This window comes from Lathyrus oleraceus, chromosome 1 (genome assembly GCF_024323335.1).
Source record: "Lathyrus oleraceus cultivar Zhongwan6 chromosome 1, CAAS_Psat_ZW6_1.0, whole genome shotgun sequence".
Lineage (NCBI taxonomy): Eukaryota > Viridiplantae > Streptophyta > Magnoliopsida > Fabales > Fabaceae > Lathyrus > Lathyrus oleraceus.
The window spans coordinates 50,847,024-50,873,748 of record NC_066579.1 but is presented as its reverse complement, the minus strand read 5'-3'; the positions used below and the strand labels follow the sequence as shown (position 1 = coordinate 50,873,748).

At 38.3% G+C, this 26,725-nt stretch overlaps 1 protein-coding gene across 1 annotated transcript; it reads left to right on the top strand.

Moving 5' to 3' along the window:
• The first annotated feature begins 18,073 nt into the window (after window positions 1-18,073).
• LOC127090986 (uncharacterized) lies at window positions 18,074-18,694 on the top strand. The gene has a single exon (XM_051029477.1). It carries the CDS (start codon window positions 18,074-18,076, stop codon window positions 18,692-18,694), a length of 621 nt encoding a protein of 206 aa, XP_050885434.1.
• The last annotated feature ends 8,031 nt before the right edge of the window (window positions 18,695-26,725 follow it).

Genomic DNA, 26,725 nt, shown 5'->3' with positions numbered 1-26,725 from the left:
TTTTACTATGGCTGACCAAAGAACTTTAAGGCAGTTAGCTGTCCCTGATGTGAATTACAATGACATGTGTATTGAATATCCTGAAGCTCACACTCCTTTTGAATTGAAATCTGGTTTAATACACTTGTTTCCAAGGTTTAGTGGTCTTGCAGGTGAGGATCCGCATGAGCATCTGAAGGAATTTGAGGTTGTGTGCTCTGGACCTTCACTAGAAGATATTGTCAAACAAATGGCTGCAAATAATCTCCAGTTTCAACAACAAGTAGATTCTACTTTAAAGACTTTGCAAACACAGATTGGGCAGCTTGCCACTTTGGTGAATGCCATGCAGCAAGCTCAAGGATCAAACCAACAACCCTTGGAAGAACATTCTATTTTTCAAATAGATTTGATTTCTGAAATTGTTGATGATACTTGTAGTGATTTATTTGCATCTGATTTTCCATCATTGTCTGGTTTTGATGATGTTTATTCTTGTGATATTTGTACTGAAACTAAAATTTGCTTTGTTTGTGCTGAAATTGAGGCTGCCTTGCAAGTTGATATTCTTACTGCAGATGAGGTTGCAAATAAAGTTGTTCATGTAGATAAAGCTCTTGATATCCCGACTTCCCCAAACACTCCTCCTATTGAGCAGCCACCTTCCCTCGAGCTGAAGCAACTTCCTGAAAATATGAAATATGCTTATTTACAGATGAATGAAAAACTACCGGCTATAATTTCTTCTAACCTTGATTTCGATCAAGAAAATAAGCTTTTGCAGGTTTTAAGGAAGCATAAAAAGGCATTTGGTTGGACATTAGCTGACATTCCAGATCAGATCAACTTCACGTGTCCATTTGACACTTTTACTTTTAGAAGATTCTTTGATCCTGGAATAAAAGGCGAAGATACTAATAAAAATTTCAAGTTCAATGGACATTACCCAAAGCTATTCCATGACAACCCCACTTTGGAAGAAGAAAATGTAGAATATATCTCTTTGGGAAAGGCTGCTTATGTGATCACCTATCCTCCTTGACTACTCGGGTGTGTTCTTTCCTCTCTCTTCTCTCTCTTATTTTATGTTTGTTTCTTTCATTGAGGACAATGCATATTTTAAGTGTGGGGGAGGGAATACTTTATTTTCTTTGTTTTTGTTCTTTGTTTTGTTTTGTTTTTGTTTTCTTTCTAAAAAAAATTGCAATCTTCTTGAAAGTTTTAGGCTATAGATTACTTTGAGTCGAGTTTGTGGAGACTTGAGAAAAATTCACAAGATCGATATTGTTTTAACACCGTAAGTCTCTTGCATATGGAAATTGAGTTGAATTTTTATTATGTTTTAGCCGTACATTCTCATTCTCTGACAGCTCTTGAGTAGTTTATTTCAGCAGTCAGCACCATCTCACACACACTCTACGCAGGGAAGCCGATGAATATAAGTGAGTGTTCCGAAAAAGAAAAAAAAAGAGAAAAAAAATAAAGGAATGCCCCTTCTAAGTTTGGTGACCCTCACCCGGTCACTTAACCCAACGGTTGTGGAACCTTCAAAAAAAGTTGGAAATAAGACTCTTTTGTAGTTGGTTCAGTGGTTTCTGGTGCTGAACTTGGTAGGACGAATTACGGTCCGATCCCCCGCAACTACAAGTGAGTAAGCAAAGGGTTATGCCACTTAAGTACCAGAACCCCGTGCAGAAAAGGATCAGAGTCACTAACCGGTCGCCTTGCTATGAGTGTGTGGAGATAACGGGCTTAATGTGATTGCGCCTGAATGAAAAAGAGGAAAAGAAGGATGAGTAAGTTAGGCTTTAGTATAATAATATGATTCGAGTTGATTTGTGTATTCAGGAGGTTTATGTCTGCATAAATGTGGATTAGTGTTCTTACAATATCCTTAGTGTGCAAGATTAGTACCTATCAATGCAAAGTTAACCGAAGATGACTTGTAGCCTAGGATGAGTAACTGATGATGTATTTGTGCTTTCTTTGTTTTGTTTTTCGTTTTGCTCGGAGTGCAAAAGTTCAAGTGTGGGAGAATTTGATCAGTGCATTTTAATGCACGTTCTTCCATGTTTGTACTTAAGCATTTCTTCGGTTTGCTTTACTTATTTTTATGTTTTAATGTGTTTTTATAATTTATTTTATTTTTGCACTTATTTGTTTTTCGCATTATATTTTCAGCATTAGCAACTTTCACGAGAAAAATCATATCTTGAGCTACGAGTATCAGATTGAGGCTTGTGAGTATGCGTTGGAAAGCTAAGGAAAAGATCTACAACTTTTATTCAGAAGTCAAGAGCTGAATCGGACTGTAGCAGGGCCAGAAAGTCTGTTGAAGTTGCAGAATTTTATTTGTATTTTTGTTGGGTCATTTGTAGTGGGCTGGGTCGACCCAGTTGAGTTGTAAAACGGGTCTTTGTTTTCCCCTAGGTCTAGCAGTCGTACACCATTGGGAATGGAACGGGAAAATCACGGTTCATGTACGAATTTGAGAGCTTGCAAAGAATGACTATGGTGAACTAATTTCCCAAGAATCAATTCACTGTAATCGGATGCCACTTTGAGGTTCTTTTATAATTTTCCATTAATCTGTTCCTTTGAATTATATCTATAATCATAATTACTTGCTTAATTTAATTGTTTTTACATGATAGAATTCTTTAATTTGATTGTTGTCTGCTTTTGAATCAATTTCGTGATTAGTGTAGCTTTTGCATTATTGCGTTCGATCATATTGCGTTTGCTTAATCCGCAATAGTTTTAATCCGTTTGCTTTACTCGGAATTCAGGGACAGACTTCGTATAATTGTTATTGCGCTTGTCAGTAGCTTTTGTAATCGAATAGGATCAGACTCGTTTAGGGAATTGGAATTTTATAGGGATCAATGATAAGTCGGAAGATGATATAGTGGGTAGATTCGTTTCAGCTTATTCAAATAATCACTTTTCATAATCACTTATTTTCTGCATTTTTGTAATTGAACACCAAATCAACCCCCCCATTTGATTACGTTTAATTATTACAAACAAGAATCCTTGAGACGATATCCGAGTTTAATTGTCGTTGTATTACGTTTTTACAAAAACCACTCGTTTTTGACCCGCGTGCGAAGAAGAATACATAGTTGTTTCTCTTTGTGCATGTCAATCAACATGGATGGTGAATCTGGTCGAAGAGATAACAATGAAGAATCATGGAGCAATTACCATGAAGATCGACAACATGTAAGCTATCAATCTGACAAAGAATCCGATAGCACATGGTCGAAACAAGCACATCGAAATGAGGTTCCATTATCTTCGAGAGCAGGTGACAGATGGGAAGATGAATGTGGAACACTACGGAACTGAAAATCAGATTGTAGACATCATGACGAAGGGAGTGCAGGTCGAAGTGTTTAGAAGACTAAGAGTTATGATAAATATAGATAGCTTAGACACAATGAATTAGGTGGTGTGTTGAATTGTAATTCCTTATGTCGAAGCAGGTTGCTCGGCAGAACAAGGAAGTTTTGAATCACCTAGTGTCTTGAGTTGTATTAGTGTCGAAAGTGTTGAAGCATGTTGCTTCACACAGGATTTCGACTTAGGCATATTTTAGTAGTGTTAGCTATTTTGGGCTTTTATAGTTTTGGGTTTTGGCTTGAGGTCCAAGTTAACCTAAATCTATAAATAGAGGGAGTAACCCTTATTTTTGTAATGAAGTAAATAGAGTAGTCATAACATTGTATTCACAGTATTTTCCAGTTGCAAAGTGACTAAGAAGTTTTCCACAGTTTATGGGTGTCACACGGTGAACTGACTTGGGGTGTTTTGCTTTTTATCGCAATGTCGCGGATAGCAAGAGTCGCCACCGACTTTTCTTTTATCCAATAAGGAAAGGTGGAAAAGAACAGGAAAGACCTCAATAGATTTTGGGTTCGGGAGGTACATTATACAAAGGGAAGGTGTTAGCACCCTTTGTATCCATGATTATCCATGGGCTCTTAATTGCCGGATCACTTATATTTTTGTCTGAAAAGTGTTCGTGAATTGTTTAAAAAATGTTTCGAAAAGAGAGTTTAACTTTGTAATGATTCTCGTATGAATGTATACAAAGTATTTATCTTGTTTGATTTTGAAAACGGTTTAGAAAAATGTGACTTGGTAATGATTCTAGTATGAATGTATACCAAGTGGTGATTTTCTAGGATTTGCAAAGTGGGAGGGGTGGGAAATGTTTTAGGTTATGATCCAGCAATTGAGAGTTATACCTTCCTAAGGTCGTTATGAACGTTTCCTATCCTTATGAGGGTAAAACTGTCCTTACTATTGAGAAGTAAGTAATTTTACCCTTTGGATGTTTAAGGGTCATCGTAGGGTCATCGATAGGTCATTGAAGGCAACAGTTGTAAGGATACCTTAGCATTCGAAGGGACGATCATCATTGAACCGCAGGCTACACCGAAGGGTCATCGAGGGACGAAATCATATATTCGAAGGCAACATCCGAGGGACTATGATTTATTTTATGATGATTTAATCGAAGGGCCATTGCTAAGTGTATCCCCACATTCGCGGGACATGACCGTTATACCGTAATGCCGTAAGGCAGCAAAGAGAGGTCCAAGATCACTTATTTAAAGGTCATATTTTAAAGTCAATTAAGTAATTAAGTCCATACTAAAATCAATACATTAAAATTAATACATTAAAATTAATACATTAAAATTAACACATTAAAATTAATTAAGCGATTTAGGGTGAGTCTCCCCAAGGGTATCCCACAAATAAAATGGAAGACCTAAACGGCGATCTTTTTTCTGGGACATATGAACCTTTGCAAAATTCAACAAACGGGTTAGCATACCAAATCCGGGTGCAATCGAGGATTACACCGTAAAAGAAAAACAGCAGCAAGAAAACAGTGTATAATTAACATAGAATCGACCAGATACGCATAAGACATAACAAACAAAATATTGGCGGCTGCCCTTGTTCGCCTCTGCTTCGCCTAGCGAAGGTCTAGCGAACACTCGCTGCATGCTCGCTTAGCGATGTGCTAGCGAGCGGCTGCGGGTTTTGAATTTCAGAACAGTATGACTTCAACCTGCGGCATGGCTTATGGCATCCAACACATAATTATATGGTTCAGCATTCACAATATCCAGGCACACTTAAATTCACATGCAAAACCTCAAATATGTTTATGAATTCAATTATATTATCACATGCAAGTTAAGAACATAAAGCGGTATCACATGCAAATTAAGAAAATAACACGATAATAGTAATGCAAACCTGTTTGCAATCGAATTGCAACCTTGAATTGGCGAGCCGGATTGAGTTGGGCGGCGGTAGCTTCGGGGCGGGGAAGCGGCCTTCAGGGTTTCTTCACTCGGAACTCTCTAAAGTAGCCTCCAGGGTTTTCGTGCCAGGGTTTCCGTCCGTCTTCCTCTGTTTTTCGTCCTCTTTTTCATTACTGAAGTGCTGGTATTTATAATGCCCTTTTTCATGACCTAATGGGCTCAGAACGAAGCCCGAAATTTTTTGTTGTCTGTCAGCCTCGCTAGGCGAGCTGGTAGCGAACGTTTGCTTCGCTAGGCGAGCGTGTAGCGAACGTTCGCTAGGCGAGCGTGTAGCGAACGTAACGTTCGCTAGGCGAGCGTGTAGCGAACAGGCCAGTTTGCCATTTTCTGGATTGGGCCATTCGTGAGCTGGGCCTTTGTCCCTTTAAGATCAGTGCCATAAAATGAGTCGGAATGCCCCTGAAAAATGTCTTGAACTATTGATGGGCAAATTTTGGGGTATGACAGCTGCCCCTGTTCAATATTCTTGAACCGAGAGAGTTAGAATGGTATGTGCCGTTCGTGGTCTGGAGGTGAAAGATTATTGAACACTAGAATGCCCCACCAATTTGCGCTTGTCCATCAGTCTTGACGGAGATGGGCTTAAAGATGCCATCCAGGAAGTTTGATGAGGAGATTTCCAGATTGTGTCGTACGTTAGACGATATCTGGAGACATGGGTGTCACACCGGGTCGTACATCAGACCGTATAGTGAGTCATCCATTATGCTGTCGACTTCGCCGGGGAGTCGGAGTATGCTATATACTGCTGGGGATAAGGGATCAGAATGGATCATACACTGGACCGTATCTGAATACCAGAGTGAGCTGTTCGTTAGGCAGATGACTTTGCCGAGGATGAAAAATCAGAATGGATCGTACGCTAGATCGTCTCTGAGTTGAAGATCCAAATGGGTCTTATGATAGACTGTATTGGAGTTGCAGGATGAGCCGTCCATTAGGCTGAATCTGATGATAAAAGGGGGTAGTCGTACACTAGACTACACTTCAGAAATGTACCGTACACTAGGTAGCATCTGAGGAGACGAAGGTCTAATTGGGTCGTACATTAGACCGTATCTGAGCAGACTGAGCCGTCCATTAGGCTGAATCTGATGATAAAAAGGGGGTAGTCGTACACTAGACTACACTTCAGAAATGTACCGTACACTAGGTAGCATCTGAGGAGACGAAGGCCTAATTGGGTCGTACATTAGACCGTATCTGAGCAGAATGAGCCGTCCATTAGGCTGAATCTGATGATAAAAGGGGGTAGTCGTACACTAGACTACACTTCAGAAATGTACCGTACACTAGGTAGCATCTGAGGAGACGAAGGTCTAATTGGGTCGTACATTAGACCGTATCTGAGCAGAATGAGCCGTCCATTAGGCTGAATCTGATGATAAAAAAGGGGGTAGTCGTAAACTAGACTACACTTCAGAAATGTACCGTACACTAGGTAGCATCTGAGGAGACGAAGGTCTAATTGGGTCGTACATTAGACCGTATCTGAGCAGAATGAGCCGTCCATTAGGCTGAATCTGATGATAAAAGGGGGTAGTCGTACACTAGACTACACTTCAGAAATGTACCGTACACTAGGTAGCATCTGAGGAGACGAAGGTCTAATTGGGTCGCACATTAGACCGTCTTGAAATAGTTGAAGGAATCATATGTTGGGCTGAATCAGAATGAACCGTATGTTAGGCTGTATCTGATGGTATCTGTATATGTTGTACTTGCAATAAATGTCTGGGATGAGCTTAAAGATGCCATCGTTAGGAGGATATCGGAGTGTTGTCAGAATGAATGTTCCCATGAATGGTATCTGGAATACGTATCCGAATTTTTGTACATAATTGATAAAGGTGTATGTCTGAATGAACCTTTTACTTTGACTATATCCGGAGGATAATTAACCTGCACAGAAACGTTAGCTTCATGCTATGTCATGATGCATGAGATGTTTCGTGTTATGCCAAGAAATAAATGCGAATGTTGTATGCATGCGTATGCTGTGAAATGATGTAATGAATGAGTTATGCGTATGAGAAGTTCTGCTTGGAGACTCTACTGGGGAAAATAAATCCCCATCTACTGATTGGAGATACTTGTAATGATGACCCTTTCTCGGCCGGGGGTTGTTGATTTCGGTCTGATGGTGGAAATATTCAACAGAGCCTGGCTGGGGATGGAAGAGAGGATCAATCTGTCTGATGATATCGACTTCTTCTGGGAAATAGCTGGCTTTGCCCGGGGAATAATGCCAATTTCTCCTGAGGAAAAACAAGCTTGCTGGGGAGAATAAGATTGGTAGCGGATTCATTGGAAGCATGGTTAGACCTTCTCCTTGATCCTGAATTTGGGTAGTAATTGCTATTGCCATTCCATGCATGTATTTTGATAAACATTGATCATATTCAAATGCATATATTAATTCAAATCAAATCAATGGACATTTATGCAAACAGTCTTGTCTACAGCATTAACAGTCTTGTCATGGTTAGGCATAGGAGCAGTGATGACATTAGGAGTCTCCGGAGGCTCAAACTCAATTTCTCCAGCTTCGATCATATCCTGAATCTTATTCTTCAATGGCCAGCAATCGTTTGTATCGTGCCCGGGGCTATTGGAGTGATATGCACACCTGGCATTGGGATTATAACGAGAAGAGGAAGTGTTGGGATTTGTAGGAGGATCTCTGAGGGTGATCAAATTTGCCTTTAGCATTCCCTGCAGTGCCTGTGCCAAGGTCATATTGATCCTGGTGAACTGCCTTCTTGGCCTGTCTTGTTTGGGCTGGAAGTTTTGAGATGGTGGTGCTGCAATCGTAACTGCTCCAATGTCGTGGTCACGGTTTTTCTTGTTACGACCCTTTTGACCGTACACAGCATTTGATTCGTTCTTCCCCTGGTAGGACTTTTTGCTGCTTGTAGAGGTAGCTGCCTGTATCTTTCCACTTCGAAGGCCGCTCTCCACCCGTTCACCTGTCAGTATAAGTTCAGTGAAACCTGATGAAGAACTCCCCAGTAAATGGCTGTAGAATGGGCCAGTCAGGGTACCCATGAACAGGTCTACTAATTCTCGGTCAGTCATAGGGGGTTTGACTCTGCCAGCCAAATCTCTCCATTTCTGAGCATACTCTTTGAAGCTTTCTTTAGATCCCATAGCCATATTCTGCAACTGTAGCCGAGTAGGCGCTAATTCAGAATTGTACTGGTACTGCTTATAGAAAGTTGTTGCTAAATCAGTCCAGGTGCGAATGTCAGAGCTCTCAAGCTGATAATACCATTCCAATTGAGTGCCAGACAGACTTTCTTGGAAGAAATGGATCCACAGTTTCTTATCAGTGGTATGCGGCTGAATCTTTCTCACATAAGCCCTTAGATGCATCTGAGGACAGGATGCACCATCGTACTTAGTGAAAGTGGGGATTTTGAATTTGCGGGGAATGGTCACATCGGAGACCAGACCTAAACTTTCGAAATCTAGACCAGGCGCCTTCTGACCCTCCATGGCTAGCATGCGTTCCTCCAGCAACTTGTACTTATCATCTCTCGGAGAGTACTGTTCATTTTCATAGTTCTCATCGTCATCCTCAGGGTTGGAGAAATCATCATTTTCTTCCTCTGAGTCATTCTCCGCCCCCTCTTCTGGACCATTCGGGATTCCAAATTTGATTCCCGTAGCCTGTCCTTTACGCCTTCTTCCCGGGTTAATGAAACTCACAGCTTTCTTGTCTTTCTTCTTTTCGACCAAAAGAGCCTTCAGTTCCTCCTGCCCCTTGGATAAGCTTAGCATCATCTCCTTGAATTGAGCGTTCTGAGTCTGGAGATCTTTGACAGTTTGTTCGAGATCCATTTTTCTGTTTAAGAGGCAGACCGTGAGAATATGGTCCTTTAGAATACCTGTTATGCAATGTTATGTTATGCGATGCAATGCATGAAATGTTTTCAAGGACTTTTGGAATTTAACTTTGCATAAATCACCAACAAGATAGAAATGTTTATTGCTACTTTTTTGATCAATGTTCATTACAAAAGGAATAATAGTAAAATACAATGAAAGCTCAAGTCTCCCAGGGGCGACTTCTTTTTGGGCGAAGATATGCATTGAGTCTTCGTTCCTCATTAAGCTGACTGGTGAGCTCTAATACTTTCTTCCTTTCTGCATTGAACTGAGTTTCGAAAGTATCCCTCTCCTCTCTCAACTAGGTCCAGGATCTCTTTAGTTCCTCAACATCAGTAGGTATATCTGGATAAGAAATGATCTGGGTAGTACCTCCTTCGACACTTGATTCAACAATCAATGGTCCGACTGCAAGATATGGCATGACAAACTCGCGAGCTCTGGCTCGTACCCATCGGAGATAAGGCTCCATAGGAATGGAGTTTTTCTTTCCTAAATTGCTTCTTTTCACCATGCCCCAAGCTCGTACAAACGTTTGGCGGAGACCTTGAGAGTCATTGTCATAGTCAAACACTATACCTTGAATGATCATTTCATGTGGACCATCTCTTCGAGCATGCCCAAACTGACGTAGGGCTAAGGCGGGATTATAAGTAATACCTCCTCTTATCCCCATGAGTGGTACATTAGGGAATTCTCCACATCGGTCAATGATGATAACATTTCCTCTGAAGTTAGAACACCATCGGATGTCTGAATGGGAGAGTGCCATTATCCTTTGAGACCATTTCAGATTCTGACCATTCTTCAAGACTGATTGAGGGAGGTGCGAAATAAACCACCTAGACAACAAAGGTACGCAGCACATGAGAGTCCCTTGCCTCTTCATAGTACGAGTGTGAAGGGAATGCAAGACATCTCCCAGCAAGGTAGGCACAGGGTTATGAGTGAGGAATATCTTAATAGCATTCACATCTATGAATTGGTCCGGATTAGGGAATAGCACCAAACCATAGATTAGCAATGCTAGAACATCTTCAAAAGCATGGACATTCATAACTTTTAGGCATTCTCGGGCCTTCCTTATCAGAAATTTGGCAAGTAAACCTTTCATTCCACTCCTCGTTACCCAATTGGTCTCAATGTCAGACTTTGTCATGTGTAAAGCTGCGGCAACTTCTTCAGATTTTGGCATCTTTTCTAAACCACTGAAAGGTATTTGATCCAGGATAGGTATCCCAAGCAGCTGGGAGAATTCTTCTAATGTGGGTACCAACTGATAATCTGGGAAAGTGAAGCAATGATGTTTAGGATCGAAGAACTGGAATAGGACTCTCATCATATCTTCTTTGAAACCAGTGGTAACCAAATTGAGGAGATGACCATGTTTCTTGATGAACTGAGCATGATCGGGAAGTTCTGACACCAAATCCTTGAGTTGAGGAGAGATTGCTACAAGATTGATCCGGATAGTCTTCCTGGAAGTCATAACCTGTTCAACAGAGCAAAGCTAAATCCCTAAGTCCTTGAAATGGTTAGTACAATGATGTCATGATGTTATGATGTTATGATGCTATGATGTTATGAGGTTAAATAAATAACACGCACAAGCAAGTCACACAACCATCATTCCTAGGTTTTGAGGCTTGCATGAGTTCCATAGGTAAGTATCCTCCCCACTGAGGTTTAGTTGGTTCAACCTGTCCTAGAATAGTAACCGGGTTCTAGAAGGATCTCAAATCATCGACCTTTCTTTAAGTCCGCTTCAGTGCAACACCAAGTGGTTGACCAAAGCTTCCCTAAAGTCCAATCTCAAAGAGTGTAGTATCGAGTATCAACCAACTCCAGTCGGAACCGAAGTCAGTTATCTCACTACTTTCTAATGGCTAGGACGAGTCAATTAGGGTTCTAAAGGTCTGGTTAATGCTTTAATGACACCACGCGGAAGCCAAATTTTTCCTCAAGTGAACATGAGGAACATCAGGACATCCAAAGTGTCACATTAACCGTAGCCATCATTTTAACCATTCCAGTATACGCCGGATAGTCGCGATGATCTATTGCTACTTACCTAAGGTACACTAGATCCGGGTGTAGGATCTTTCACTCAAGAATACCCAAGCAATCCCTTAAAAGTAAATCAGACAATGTGAATATGTGATCTTGTTATTAAGGTAACCTCTCTTTAAGTGGTCCCCAGCAGAGTCGCCAGTTCTGTCACACGGTGAACTGACTTGGGGTGTTTTGCTTTTTATCGCAATGTCGCGGATAGCAAGAGTCGCCACCGACTTTTCTTTTATCCAATAAGGAAAGGTGGGAAAGAACAGGAAAGACCTCAATAGATTTTGGGTTCGGGAGGTACATTATACAAAGGGAAGGTGTTAGCACCCTTTGTATCCATGGTTATCCATGGGCTCTTAATTGCCGGATCACTTATATTTTTGTCTGAAAAGTGTTCGTGAATTGTTTAAAAAATGTTTCGAAAAGAGAGTTTAACTTTGTAATGATTCTCGTATGAATGTATACAAAGTATTTATCTCGTTTGATTTTGAAAACGGTTTAGAAAAATGTGACTTGGTAATGATTCTAGTATGAATGTATACCAAGTGGTGATTTTCTAGGATTTGCAAAGTGGGAGGGGTGGGAAATGTTTTAGGTTATGATCCAGCAATTGAGAGTTATACCTTCCTAAGGTCGTTATGAACGTTTCCTATCCTTATGAGGGTAAAACTGTCCTTACTATTGAGAAGTAAGTAATTTTACCCTTTGGATGTTTAAGGGTCATCGTAGGGTCATCGATAGGTCATTGAAGGCAACAGTTGTAAGGATACCTTAGCATTCGAAGGGACGATCATCATTGAACCGCAGGCTACACCGAAGGGTCATCGAGGGACGAAATCATATATTCGAAGGCAACATCCGAGGGACTATGATTTATTTTATGATGATTTAATCGAAGGGCCATTGCTAAGTGTATCCCCACATTCGCGGGACATGACCGTTATACCGTAATGCCGTAAGGCAGCAAAGAGAGGTCCAAGATCACTTATTTAAAGGTCATATTTTAAAGTCAATTAAGTAATTAAGTCCATACTAAAATCAATACATTAAAATTAATACATTAAAATTAATACATTAAAATTAACACATTAAAATTAATTAAGCGATTTAGGGTGAGTCTCCCCAAGGGTATCCCACAAATAAAATGGAAGACCTAAACGGCGATCTTTTTTCTGGGACATATGAACCTTTGCAAAATTCAACAAACGGGTTAGCATACCAAATCCGGGTGCAATCGAGGATTACACCGTAAAAGAAAAACAGCAGCAAGAAAACAGTGTATAATTAACATAAAATCGACCAGATACGCATAAGACATAACAAACAAAATATTGGCGGCTGCCCTTGTTCGCCTCTGCTTCGCCTAGCGAAGGTCTAGCGAACACCCGCTGCGTGCTCGCTTAGCGATGTGCTAGCGAGCGGCTGCGGGTTTTGAATTTCAGAACAGTATGACTTCAACCTGCGGCATGGCTTATGGCATCCAACACATAATTATATGGTTCAGCATTCACAATATCCAGGCACACTTAAATTCACATGCAAAACCTCAAATATGTTTATGAATTCAATTATATTATCACATGCAAGTTAAGAACATAAAGCGGTATCACATGCAAATTAAGAAAATAACACGATAATAGTAATGCAAACCTGTTTGCAATCGAATTGCAACCTTGAATTGGCGAGCCGGATTGAGTTGGGCGGCGGTAGCTTCGGGGCGGGGAAGCGGCCTTCAGGGTTTCTTCACTCGGAACTCTCTAAAGTAGCCTCCAGAGTTTCCGTGCCAGGGTTTCCGTCCGTCTTCCTCTGTTTTTCGTCCTCTTTTTCATTACTGAAGTGCTGGTATTTATAATGCCCTTTTTCATGACCTAATGGGCTCAGAACGAAGCCCGAAATTTTTTGTTGTCTGTCAGCCTCGCTAGGCGAGCTGGTAGCGAACGTTATCTTCGCTAGGCGAGCGTGTAGCGAACGTTCGCTAGGCGAGCGTGTAGCGAACGTAACGTTCGCTAGGCGAGCGTGTAGCGAACAGGCCAGTTTGCCATTTTCTGGATTGGGTCATTCGTGAGCTGGGCCTTTGTCCCTTTAAGATCAGTGCCATAAAATGAGTCGGAATGCCCCTGAAAAATGTCTTGAACTATTGATGGGCAAATTTTGGGGTATGACAATGGGTATAGAGAAACTCTGCAGAATTTAATTCTTCTTCTCCTTCATCGTTCTTTACACTCTTTCTTTGTCCATTGTTCTTCTCTTTTCATTGCTATTGTGTGGGTAAAAACAATTTTGTTCATCAAGATTGATTGAAATTCTCCATAGATTTTGGGGGATTTCCAACAAAAGTTTTGTAATTTTAAAATTTTCCAAAATTAAAATAATAATAAATAAATAAAATTCCAATGGAATTTAAAATAATTCAAATAAAAAAATGTAAACTTAAAATAATTAAAAATAACCATAATAAAGCCACATCATTATTTTTAGAATTAAAAAAAAATAATAATAACACATAGGGACCTGGAGTATGTCATTTTCCATCAAGGTTTAAAAAAAACATATTCTTCATATGGCAAAGTTAGTTTAAATTACATGGAGGGAAACCAGAACTCGTCTATATGGTAGGGAGTAAAATGGTATTAAGCCAAAAAAATATAATAATACGACCGTTATGGTTAATTTAATATTTTTAATAATATTATTTTAGAAATTGTAAAAATAATATATATATATATATATATATATATATATATATATATATATATATATTATAATTGTTCTGGACTGACTAAATGGTCAAATCAAATCGCCCCGATCTGACAATTGTGTTTACTCAAATTGATGAACTGTTGTGCCCTCGTTGGAGTGTCCACATTGAAGTAAGGAATCATTCCATCTTCACCGTTGTGACTCTACACCAAGGTATGATTCATTGGAGGCGGTTATAACCGTCATTTTATATAAGTGTGACTCTGCGTCACACAAGATATGATTCCTTACATACCTGCAAGTTTCACCTCTTTGACTTTGTTGACTTAGACGTTGGACTGTTAACATTGAAAATACACTTCACCATCAACCTCTCGAGACTATTAGATCATGATTGTAAGTTAAATGGATCAATGTTAGAATCATGCATATGAACAGTTTCCTAATAGTATTTCAAACACTCTTAAAATGTCATAAAATCTATACGCAGGAATACCTAGGATAATTCAGCATATCTTCGAGTTTGCATAAGACAAATAAAAACTCGAATGTAGAAAAGAGATAAATATGGAATTTACACTAACGAGGGGAGTTTAATTATTATTGTATTTTTTTGAATCCAAAATAGTCTATTTATATGTTAATTGGTGTTGTTTCACAAGGTTGCGATCTGATAAATGCCCCAAAATGGATAATATTTACTTATGAAAAATAGCATTTATCGAATTAAGGAAGCACTTATTCATGAAATAATACACATTTTGTCAAGAAAATGATACTTCTAATGATGTGTGGTTAATTATTGCAGGAATGGATCAAAGGAAGGAAAAATCAAAACAAAAAGCATGTCTTGTTTTGCTTAGCGAAACCAAGTCTGAAGTAAAGCGTCCAGGTTCGCTAGAAGCGAAGAGACAGCGGAGGCCCGACTCGCTAAGCGAAACCAAGTCAGAAGCAAAACATGTCAGTTCGCTAGTAGCGAGGCACATCGAAGAGGTAGCAAAGGTCTGATTTGCTAAGCGAGCTCTGGTTCACTTAGTGATACCAAGTCAGAGGCAAAACATCCCAATTTTCTAGCAACGAGGAACAGCGAAGGAAGTTCTCTTAGTGAACTATACTTCTCTTAGCAAAGTCTGGCGGCTCTTGGAAGGCGGTTTGACAGCTCAAAACTTAATAAAGAAGAAAGGAAGTTCGCTTAGTGAACTATACTTTTCTTAGTGAAGTTTGAAGGCTCCTGGAAGGAGATTTGACAGCTTAAAACATAGTGGAGAAGAAATACTTTGCTTAGCGAAACTTCATCTCGCTAAGCAAACTCAGGCGGCCAGAACCATTATAAAAAGGGACCAAGATCAATTCATAAGGGATATCTGGTTTTTATTGATAACAGTTTGTAAGATTTATTTATATTCTATCAAAAAGGGTTGTAATAGACACTTAGGGGAGGGAATCGAAAAATCGAGTTGGATACGCATTAAGGATCGAGGAATCGTCATTGATGCTCATTCATTTCCAATTCTTCCTTTTTGTATAAGCTACCATGATAATGGATAGCTAATCCCCCTCTCTTGTTGGGATTGGAAGAATCTATCATAATCGTATGTATATTTACCGATTGTATTCTTAATATAAACATGTTTTCATGATTATTGATTCTATATTGTTATTATCGTCAAATTTTATGAATTCGATTTGTTAATGAAAATTTCTTTCGAACTCATGAATCAAAGATAATGAATTGGTTAAACTCTAATTGCTAGACATAAAATTAGTTTTAATATCCACCTCAAAATACTTGATCTTCATACAATCAGATTGTTTAATCGGTTGAGACATCATCGATTCAACAAATCGATTGGAATCTTGAAACTTTCATGTAGACATACATGTTGTTTTGAAAAGTATGTGGAAGTATGAATGAATACATGGTTATGCCAAAATTAATCGGTACATTGCATACGTAAACGGTAGAATAAATCCAATCCCTGCAAGATAATTTGTCATATTACAATTTCACTTATTTTATTCTGTTTATCTTACGTTTCACTATTACTTTCGATTGAAACTTTAAACTTTCCGAAAACTTGAACTTAAACTATATCAGTAATCTAAAACGTTGGTAATATCGCTCCAATCTCTGTGGATACGATAACAAATGACTTCTTTTGATTTACTCAACATCAAAATGGCACCGTTGTTGGGGACTAGCGTGTAGATATTACAAACATAACGATTATTGTTATATTTTAAGTTTGTATATTTGTTAAAAATACTGTATATACATTTACACCTATATTTTATCTTACTTTCTCCTAACATTTATTGGTTAGAAATTACAAAGCTTTATGTATGCGAGGTACGAGCTCAAGGGAATTAATACCTTTTGATCTCGAGATTGAAAGAAGAGCCTGAAAGAACAAAATACGTACAAGGAAGAAAAAGCAATTAACCAAACAAAATAATAAGGAATCCACTTATGTTTTATCAATAACTCTTATCACAGAAACCATGGGAGACGAGATTGTTAACGTTCCTTGTGCAAACATCCCAAGGCGATGGCTCGTCTCACCAACAACCCAGCCACAAGATGAACTGAACTGAAAACAGGGATGCTGTAGATTATTTACACTAACCTTTTTGCTGGTTTGGGTCATGAAGCCATCTCACAAATTTCTATGAGTTGGCCGGTACGTTAGGTGCACCCGAAGCTGAAAAGGAAGTTGATTTCATGAGATTGTTTCCGCACTCCTTGATCAGCAAAGTAAAGGATTGAAACTTGATCAACCTACTGAAACCATGACCAATTGGAATGTATTGGAAGAGAATTTTCTTAACAGATTCTTCCCTCACAACCGGTTCATGGATGCTAAAACAGTCATTGTCACGTTTGCTCAATCTGCAAATGAAACTCTATGTGATGCTTGGGAACGTTACAAATCCATGCTATGGAAATGTACGAATCATGGTTTTGACAACCTAACACAAATCCACATCTTCTGCAACAGATTTCAGCCTCAGCCAAAGCTCTTACTTGACGTAACAGCCGGTGGTTCTTTATTACCAAAAAATGTAGAAGAAGCAGTTTCAATTATTAATCGAATGGCTCTCACTGATCATCAAGTCCAATATAATCGAGGAACCGCACAAAAGAAGCCTGGAATGCTGGAATTTGTACGAACGATGCAATACTAGCACAAAATAAACTTATCACTCAAACTGTAGAAGAATTGACAAAACATATGTCCAAATTTCCGCAACAACTTAAGGAAATGCACGGTTCGGCAAGTGCACCACAACAAGTAGCTTTTTGCGAGTTATGTATGGGAGACCATCAAACCAGTTTTTATCCTCAAATCAATGAAGAAGTCAATTATATAGGGAATCAACAAAGACCGACACCATATCAAGGAAATCCAAATTATCAATGCGGAAACAACGGTAACTATGGCCAAGGTTAGAGATAAGACTCTAGAACAACAAGCATGCCAAATCAGTATCAAAACTACCAACAACAGCAAAACGCAAATCATCCAGATAGAACATCCAAACTTGAAGATGCCTTGCAACAATTCATGCAACAATCTATGGCTAATCAGAAAGACTCCAACGCTTTGTTCAAAAACCTTGAAACTCAAGTCTGATAAATTGCAAAGAAACTAGCGGAGCAACAAGAAGGCACCTTCACAGCCACAACTCAACCAAATCCAAAAGAACATTGCAAGTCAATAAGAACGGGAAGTGGAAAAATGCTAAATGCAAACGGTGACGAAAATGAGAAAAAATAAAGGAGTGTTGTTGGAAATAGAGAAGAGGGAGAAAAGAAAAGAGAAGAAAAGGAGAAAGAAAGAGAAAATAATAATAAAGGAGAATTAGTTGAAAAGGACGAAGAGAGAAAAGGTAGAGATGAGAAAGAAACGAATGAAGGGCGAAAAAATCAGAGAATAAGGGAAGAAAAAGGGAAAATGATAAATCCACCAGTATAAAACCTACCATACCCTCATGCTCTAACCAAAAAGGATAAAGAAAGGCAATACGCTCGATTTTTGGATATTTTCAAGCGGTTGCCAATCAATATTCCCTTTGCGGAGGCCATTGAACAGATGCCTATGTATGCACGATTCATGAAGGAAATTCTCACCAAGAAGAGAAGGATTACTGATGAAGAAACAATACATCTTGACACAATCTGCAGTGCGATCATTCAACGTACACTTCCACAAAAAGAAAAAGATCCAGGAAGAGTTACGCTACATGTCACAATTGGAAACGTAAACGTTGGGAAAGCATTAATTGATCTTAACTCAAGTATCAACCTCATTCCACTCTCATTAATACGAAGAATTGGTGATTTGGATATGAAGAATACTAGGATGACTTTGCATATAGCCGACAAATCGATCACAAAGCCATCCGATATTGCCGAAGACATGCTAGTCAAGGTAGATAAGTTTTTATTCCCTATCAATTTTGTTGTCATGAATATAGAGGAAGATGATGATGTACCACTGATTTTGGCACGTCCATTCATGAAAACCGCACGCATGATGATTGATATTGATGATGGTTTAATGAAAGTACGTGTTCAAGATAAAGAAGTTACCTTCAACCTCTTTGACGCCATGAAACATTCCAAGGATAAGGGAGCTTGTTTTCGAGTTGATGCAATTGATGAAGAAATATTGAAAATACAAAAACAAGCATACTTGACAGCACCATTATAAAAAACCCTCATGAATGTTTTCAACGTTCTTGATCCGGAAGAAGAAAAGGAACTCAACAAATGCTTAACAGAACTAGATTCAGCAAAAGAAATACTATTGAAAGAGACAAAAATTGAGGAATTAGAAGAAGATTACGGGGAAAAGAACACCAAATTGGAATTGAAATTATTACCTGATCACTTGAAGTATGTGTTCCTTGACGATGAATGCAAGAAACCGGTAATAATTAGCAAACTTCTGGCCAACCATGAAGAAAAGAAGCTTATCCAAGTTCTTAAGGAAAATCAAGGCGCAATTGGTTGGGTGTTATCCGATTTCAAGGGCATAAGTCCATCATATTGTATGCGCAACATCATGATGGAAGAGAATTACAAATCATTTGCCCAACCATAGCGGCGTTTGAATCCAACAATGAAAGAAGTCGTACGCAAAGAGGTAGTCAAGTTGTTAGAAGCAAGAATGATCTATCCAATTTTGGATAGTGCTTAGGTGAGTCATGTGCAAGTCGTACCAAAGAAAGGTGGTATAACGGTGATAACAAACGAGAAAAATGAGTTGATTCCAACCCGGACAGTAATTGGATGGCTTATGTACATTGATTACAGAAGACTCAATCAAGCAACAAGAAAAGATCATTTCCCGCTTCTGTCATGGACCAAATGTTGGAAAGATTATCAGGGCAACAATTATATTGTTTCTTAGATGGATAATAAGAATACAATCAAATCACTGTAAATCTCGAGGACCGTGAGAAAACAACCTTCACTTGTTCATTTGGAATATTCGCATATCGAAGAATGCCTTTCGGTCTATGCAACGTACCTGCAACATTTCAAAGATGTATGCAGGCCATCTTTTAGATTTGATCGAAAAGTCCATCGAGGTATTCACGGACGACTTCTCCATGTTTGGTGAATCATTTGAATTATGCTTCAAAAACTTGGACATCGTATTAAAACGGTGCGTGGAGACAAATCTGGTATTAAATTGGGAAAAATGCAATTTTATGGTGACTAAGGGCATTGTAATGGGGCATAAGATTCCAACCAAAAAATAGAAATAAATAAAGCCAAGGTTGATGTCATTGAAAATATGCCACCACCAACCAACGTCAAGGGAATTCGAAGTTTTCTTGGCCATGCCGGGTTCTATCGATGATTCATCAAGGATTTTTCAAAAATCGCAAAACCATTAAGCAATCTCCTCAACAAAGACATGTCATTTATTTTTGATAAATATTGTTTAATTGCTTTTGAAAGTTTAAAAGAAAAATTAATTACGGCACCGGTAATCATTGCACCCAATTGGACACTCAATTTTGAACTCATGTGCGATGCAAGGGATTACGCGGTCGGGGCTGTTTTAAGACAGAGAAAAACCAAAAAATTTCATGTTATAAACTATGCAAGAAAAGTGTTAAATGATGCACAAGTTAACTATGTAACCATATAAAAAGAGTTGCTTTCTATAGTGTACATATTATAAAATTTCCGGTCTTATCTCATAGGATCCAAGATTATTTGCTATACTGACCATGCAGCTATCAGGTACTTGATCAACAAAATGGACTCAAAACCAAGAATAATATGATGGAGTCTCTTATTACAAGAATTTGATTTAGAGATTTGTGACAAGAAAGGCACCAAAAATCTGGTTGTGGATCATCTATCAAGATTGGTGAATCCCGAGATTACAAAAGAAGAAAGAGAGGTACTTGAAGAATTTCCAGATGAAAATTGCTCATGATTGAGGAAAGACCATGGTTTGCGGATCTTGTAAATTATAAGGCTTCTGGTCTCATCCCCAAAGATATCGATTAGAAACAAAAGAAGAAATTCTTGCGCGATGCCACTCATTATGTATGGGATGATCCGTACATGTTCAAAATCGGATTCGATGGGTTATTACGAAGATGTGTTACTAGAGAGGAAGCCAAAAGCATCACATGGAATTTCCATAATTCACCATATGTCGGCCATAATAGCGGAGAACGAACAATTTCTAAAGTCTTACAAGCAGGATTCTATTGGCCTTCTTTATTCAAAGATACATATGAACATGCCAAGAATTATGATAATTGTCAAAGGGCCGGTGGAATTTCCAAGCAAAATGAAATTCCATTACAAAGCATGTTAGAGGTAGAGGTATTTGATTGTTGGGGGATTGATTTCGTCAGGCCTTTTCCTTCATCTTTCAGCAATGAATACTAGTGGTCGTTGATTACGTATCAAAATGGGTAGAGGCTATTGCATCGCCAAAAGCATACAACAAAACAGTGGTGAAATTCTTGAAAAGAAACATCTTCACAAGATTTGGTACACCAAGAGTGTTGATTAGTGATGAATGCTCTCATTTCTGCAATGCATAACTTGCAAGAGCTCTCGAACATTATGGCGTCAAACACAAGGTTCCATCACCATATCACCCACAAACGAATGGACAAGCGGAAGTATCTAATCGTGAAATAAAGAGCATCTTAGAAAAGACAGTTTCCACTTCATGAAAAGATTGGTCACTAAAGCTTAATGAAGCTCTCTAGGCATATCGTACCGCTTACAAAGCACCAATAGGCCTTGCTTTGTTTCAAATGGTATACGGTAAAGCTTTCCATTTACCGGTTGAATTATAACACAAGGATTTTTGGGTTTAAAGTCTCTCAATTTTAATTCACAACAAGTCGGTACGAAAAGGAAACTACAAATGCATGAGCTTGATGAACTAAGGCTGCAAGCATATAAATATTCAAGATTATACAAGGAAAAGGTGAAGAGATATCATGGCAGTAGAATCCTGCACAAATATTTCAAAGTAGGGCAAATGGTTCTACTCTTCAACTCGTGGTTGAGATTATTTCTCGAAAAACTTAAAACAAAATGGTCTGGACATTTCCGAATAAAGGACATCAGGCCTTATGGAGCAATTGTGTTGGAAGATCCAAATACTAATGCAACTTGGACAGTTAACGGCCAAAGGCTAAAGTCATACTTAGGTGGTGAGATTGATCGAGTTACCACCACAATTCCGTTGAACGAACCATAAAAGCGACAAAGCGTCAAGCTAATGACGTTAAACGAGCGCTTTTCGGGAGGCAACGACTCTGTAAGTAATTTTTTTTGTTAGAGAACCTTAAAGTCTAATAAAAGGACTGGAACAACATTTGTCAAAACTGCAGAATTCTGAATTACTGCAGAATTCGCTAAGCAAACCAATTTCGCTAAGCGAATGTTGAAACCCAGAAAGTTCGCTAAGCGAACCTAATCTCGCGAAGCGAATATGAGGTGGTCAAACATGCATTTATGATAATTAAAAGACTCCACATACTACCTTACCAGCCTTTATGTCTCGTATTAGCCTTACCTTTTCAGATTTTCTCACCTTTTTCTCTCACTAAACCCTAGAAACTCTTCACTCTTTTCACTTTTTCCATTCACTCCTTCACTTTATTCACTTTTTCACACTTTCATTATCTCTTCTCCATCTTCAAAGTTGTAGGAACCTCATGTATGCAGGTTTTAACCATCATTCTCTTTTACTTTTTGTTATTTTTAGATCTTGTGGGATTTGTGCATTTATGGTTCAAACTAGGTGTCATAGTTCATATTCTATGTTTTTATGTTTATAATATGCACCTAATCTGCAATATATTCAATTCACAAGTCTCTGATATCAATGTTTTGAATGAACAAAAAGAGGGAAAAACCAGGGAACAAAACTGTTTTCCAGAAATTGCAAAGTTTGCTAAGCGAAGTTGGCCTGAAACAGAAAAAAATTAGTGTGTTAAAAGAACAGATTTCTGGTGTTTTGTTATTGCAGGTATGGCTCCAAAAAGAAACGTGATCATAAAGAAACAGAAAACCACAAGAGCTGGAACTTCAAGGGGGCAAGAATCCTTTGATCTGACAAAATTTCTTGGACCAGAGCAATAGGATAGGTATCAGGAACTAACCGGGAGATCCATATGGTATGAAAGGATTTTTGAGATTAACCCTGAAGGGTCCTATATGTCTTTAAATGCATTATGGTCCATCCAAAAATGGGATAAGCTTTTGAACCCTCACTACAAAATCAATACTAAAATGCTTCAGGAATTCTATGCCAATGCCTTTCCCTCAGCATGATTTGCCTTCTCTTTCTCCATCAAGGTTGAGGGAAGAACGATTCAATTTCATAGGGATGATATTAATGAACTTTTTGGAAATCCTTTAGTCTTGCGGGAAGGGCAGATGTGCAGGTATCAAGAATCCATCAATAAGGTACCGAATATGGAGGAAATTTCAAAGAAAATTTTGTTGGATGGAAGAGAAGTGGAAAGAAACCATTCTGGTACAGCAACTAGGTATCGTAGGGAGGATCTAATCCTGGAAGCTCAAGTTCTTATCCTATTCATTTTTCATAACATCCGACCGAGAATCCACGCTAGCACTTTTACATTGGATACAACTCAACTTCTTTATTTTATCATGTCGGGTAAGCGAATTGATGTGGCTCAAATCATTGGTAATGAAATGAGAAATGTTGCAGAAAGTGGTAAGGAGTTTGGAACAGGAACCAGAAGCACTTGTCCTCTTGTTTTTCCTGGTCTTATCATGGGATTGCTCATTGCATCTCGAGTGTGAATTCCAAGTGTGGTGCCATTTGAAATCAAAACCAAGGTTAATGACACATATGTGGATAGGTTCTTCTTGGAAAAGAAAAAAAAGATAAGGCAAGCAGAGCAAACGGGGAAAACTTCGTCCAACACTCTGAACTATGGTGATTGGGATCTGAGACTTCGCCAAGCTTTCACCTATACTTGGGATCAAAATGATTCCAATCATGGAGCTGTTATTTCTTTGCATGTCTCTTTGTACAGGTTGTACATTCAGCCAGGAGGGAAACCCGATGCAGGTCACCCTTTCATGACTCCGGAGGAATTTCATACGCATATTGCATGGCCTGGGGATAAGCCATTCTATCAGGGAGAGGCAGTTGGCCATGAAGATGAGAATGATGAAGGAAGAGGCTGAAGCGGAAACGAAAAATGAAGAAGGAACTTTAGGAGGTTCCAAAATAGCATCCGGTGACGATACAACATCCGATGACGATGAAGAGATGGGAGGAGAGTAAAGAGAAGTATAAAGCTGAAAGCTCACCATAAAATGAGTGATATTTTAAAAATATTTCAGTACTTTAAATATCAGTTTAAATTTTAGTACTTTATTTTGAAATTTCAATTTATTAATTTTATGTTGTAGTCATTTGAATCTTTTTTACGGTAGTTCATACCGTAAACTCACTTGGTACTCTATTAAACGGTTGGTATGTCATAAGTTTGTTTTGAAAATTTTCTTGTTATGTTCTTGTCATCCTCATCAAGAGTTCAAATAAAAATTCTATTTACAACAAACATGAGTGGTAATGATAAAACTAGACGAAATGCACAAGGCAAAGGTACATGTTTTTAAAAGCTTTGTAGAATGATAGCATGATTGTGAAATATGTGATTCTTGCAAAATCATTTCAGGCTTCAATTTTACAAATCACTTATCTTCTTGCTTGAATCATATAGCCGAAAAACCAGAAAAAAGTGAGGAGTTTTCCATTGTGCACTAAATAGAAGTCATTGCTAATAATCCTTGATTGAAACTCGATTGAATCAGGTAGAACCTAACGGTTATTTTTGAAACATTTGTGGAGCATAAAAAGAATCAAGGCCAAGCCTTATGTTTGAGGAAAACCACTCAACCAAAAAGCCTCAACATAACTTGGTGAGTTGAGTGAACTTTTGAAAAACCAGTCTAAACCAAGAATATCAATTGAAACAAAACAAAACCATCCTTTAGGTTTCAAGAATGAATCAAATAAAACTTGAAATATCAAAGAACAAGTCACAAGGCTCTTGAAGAACCAAAACCAATTCATAAAAATTTGGTTACAAGCAAAACAAAAAGAAAAAGAATACTCCGGAAAAAGAAGAAAGAAAAAGACAAAGTTGGGGAGAGACTGTTGGTGTAAGCCCTAGAGGCCAATACTTTTGGTACTTGTATCGAATTATTTATTAATAATAAAAGGCTTTTTCTTTATTATGTTTGTTTAATAAAGTCCCTAGAATAGCTAGTCCGTTTAATGTATCAAGTGTGACTTAATCATGAGATCACGTTAAACATAAGGACACTATTCTTAAAGTATTCGTAGTCGAGCTTTATTGTGAAATGGGATAATATTAAAGCATTAAGACTATTAAGTATATAGACTGATGATCACATCTCATGGATCATAGATAAGGAGTTATCAAGTCTTAAACATAGGTATGAATATTAAGAGTAATATTTATACCGGATTGACCCGCTATGAAAACCTCCTCTAGCTGGTATGTTTAGTGATCCACATACATCAGTATGTATGAGGGCCAAAAGATCATTAGCTCTTTCACCTTTTCCTGTGAATGGAGACTTTGTCATCTTTCCAATTAAACAAGATCTACATGTCTCATATGATTCATAATCAAAAGAGTCCAAGAGTCCATCTTTATGGAGTTTGGAAATGCGTTTCTCATTTATGTGGCCTAATCGACAATGCCAAAGGTAATTTTGATTTAACTCATTAGGTTTCATCCTTTTAGTATTAATGTTATAAATAGGCATTTCAAGATCAAGGACATATAATCCATTGTTCATTTGTGAAGTAGCATAGAATATATTATTCAAATAAATTGAGCAACAATTGTTCTTTATTATAAATGAAAAACCAAACTTGTCCAAACAAGAAACGTAAATAATATTCCTCTTCACAATAAAGCTTAATATTCATATAGTGTCCTTATAAATATTACTCTTAATATTCATACCTATGTTTATATTCAAACTATAGCGGGTCCAAACTTGTTAATATTCAAACTTGAGCAACAATTCTCATAGCGGGTCAATCCGGTATAAATATTACTCTTAATATTCATACCTATGTTTAAAACTTGATAACTCTTTATCCATGATCCATGAGATGTGATCATCAGTCTGCAAACATAATAGTCTCAATGCTTTAATGTTATCCCACTTCACAATAAAGCTCGACTACGAATACTTTAAGAATAGTATCCTTATGTTTAATGTGATCTCATGATTAAGTCATACTTGATACATTAAACGGACTAGCTATTCTAGGGACTTTATTAAACAAACATAATAAAGAAAATGCCTTTTATTATTAATAAATAATTCAATACAAGTACCAAAAGTATTGGCCTCTAGGGCTTACACCAATAATCTCCCACTAGCACTAGAGCCAATCAGGCATACCCCTAATGCCCATAGATCTAGTATGGCCATCATGCTTCTGCTGCGCAAGAGGCTTTGTCAGTGGGTCAACAATATTGTCAAGTGTAGGTACTCTACATATTTTCACATCTCCTCTATCTATTATCTCTCGAATGAGGTAATAACGCCTAAGTATGTGTTTGAATCGTTGGTGAGATCCAGTCTCCTTAGCTTGTGCGATAGCACCATTGTTATCATAATAGAGACCAACGGGATCCACAATGCCAGGAACTATGCCAAGTTCACTAAGGAACTTTTGATCCAAACAACTTCCTTTGCTTCACTTGAGGCAGCAATATACTCGGCCTTGGTTGTAGAATCAACAACTGTATCTTGCTTTGAACTTTTCTAGCTCACAACGCCACCACTTAAGCAAAACACATCACCATTGAAATCATTCATATTAAAGTGTTTCAGCACTTTGTCTATGTACTCTGACTTAGGCCAAGCAATTTTGTGATCTATCTCTATAGATTCTGATTCCTAATATATAGGCTGCTTCACCTAGGTCCTTCATAGAAAAGCATTTCCCCAACCAAGACTTTACTTGTTGCAGGGTAGGGATATCGTTTCCAATGAGTAATATGTCATCTACATATAATACCAGGAAAACGATCATGCTCCCACTAACCTTCTTGTAGACACAAGGCTCATGTTCGTTCTTGATCCATGAGTGATACATCACCTTGATCAGTTATGAGATATCAATATCTCTCAGGTAGGTGACGTATCCTGCCTG

Excerpts from the sequence above, each read along its gene's own strand:
- LOC127090986 (XM_051029477.1), top strand. The coding sequence starts at position 18,074 with ATGCCTATGTATGCACGATTCATGAAGGAAATTCTCACCAAGAAGAGA.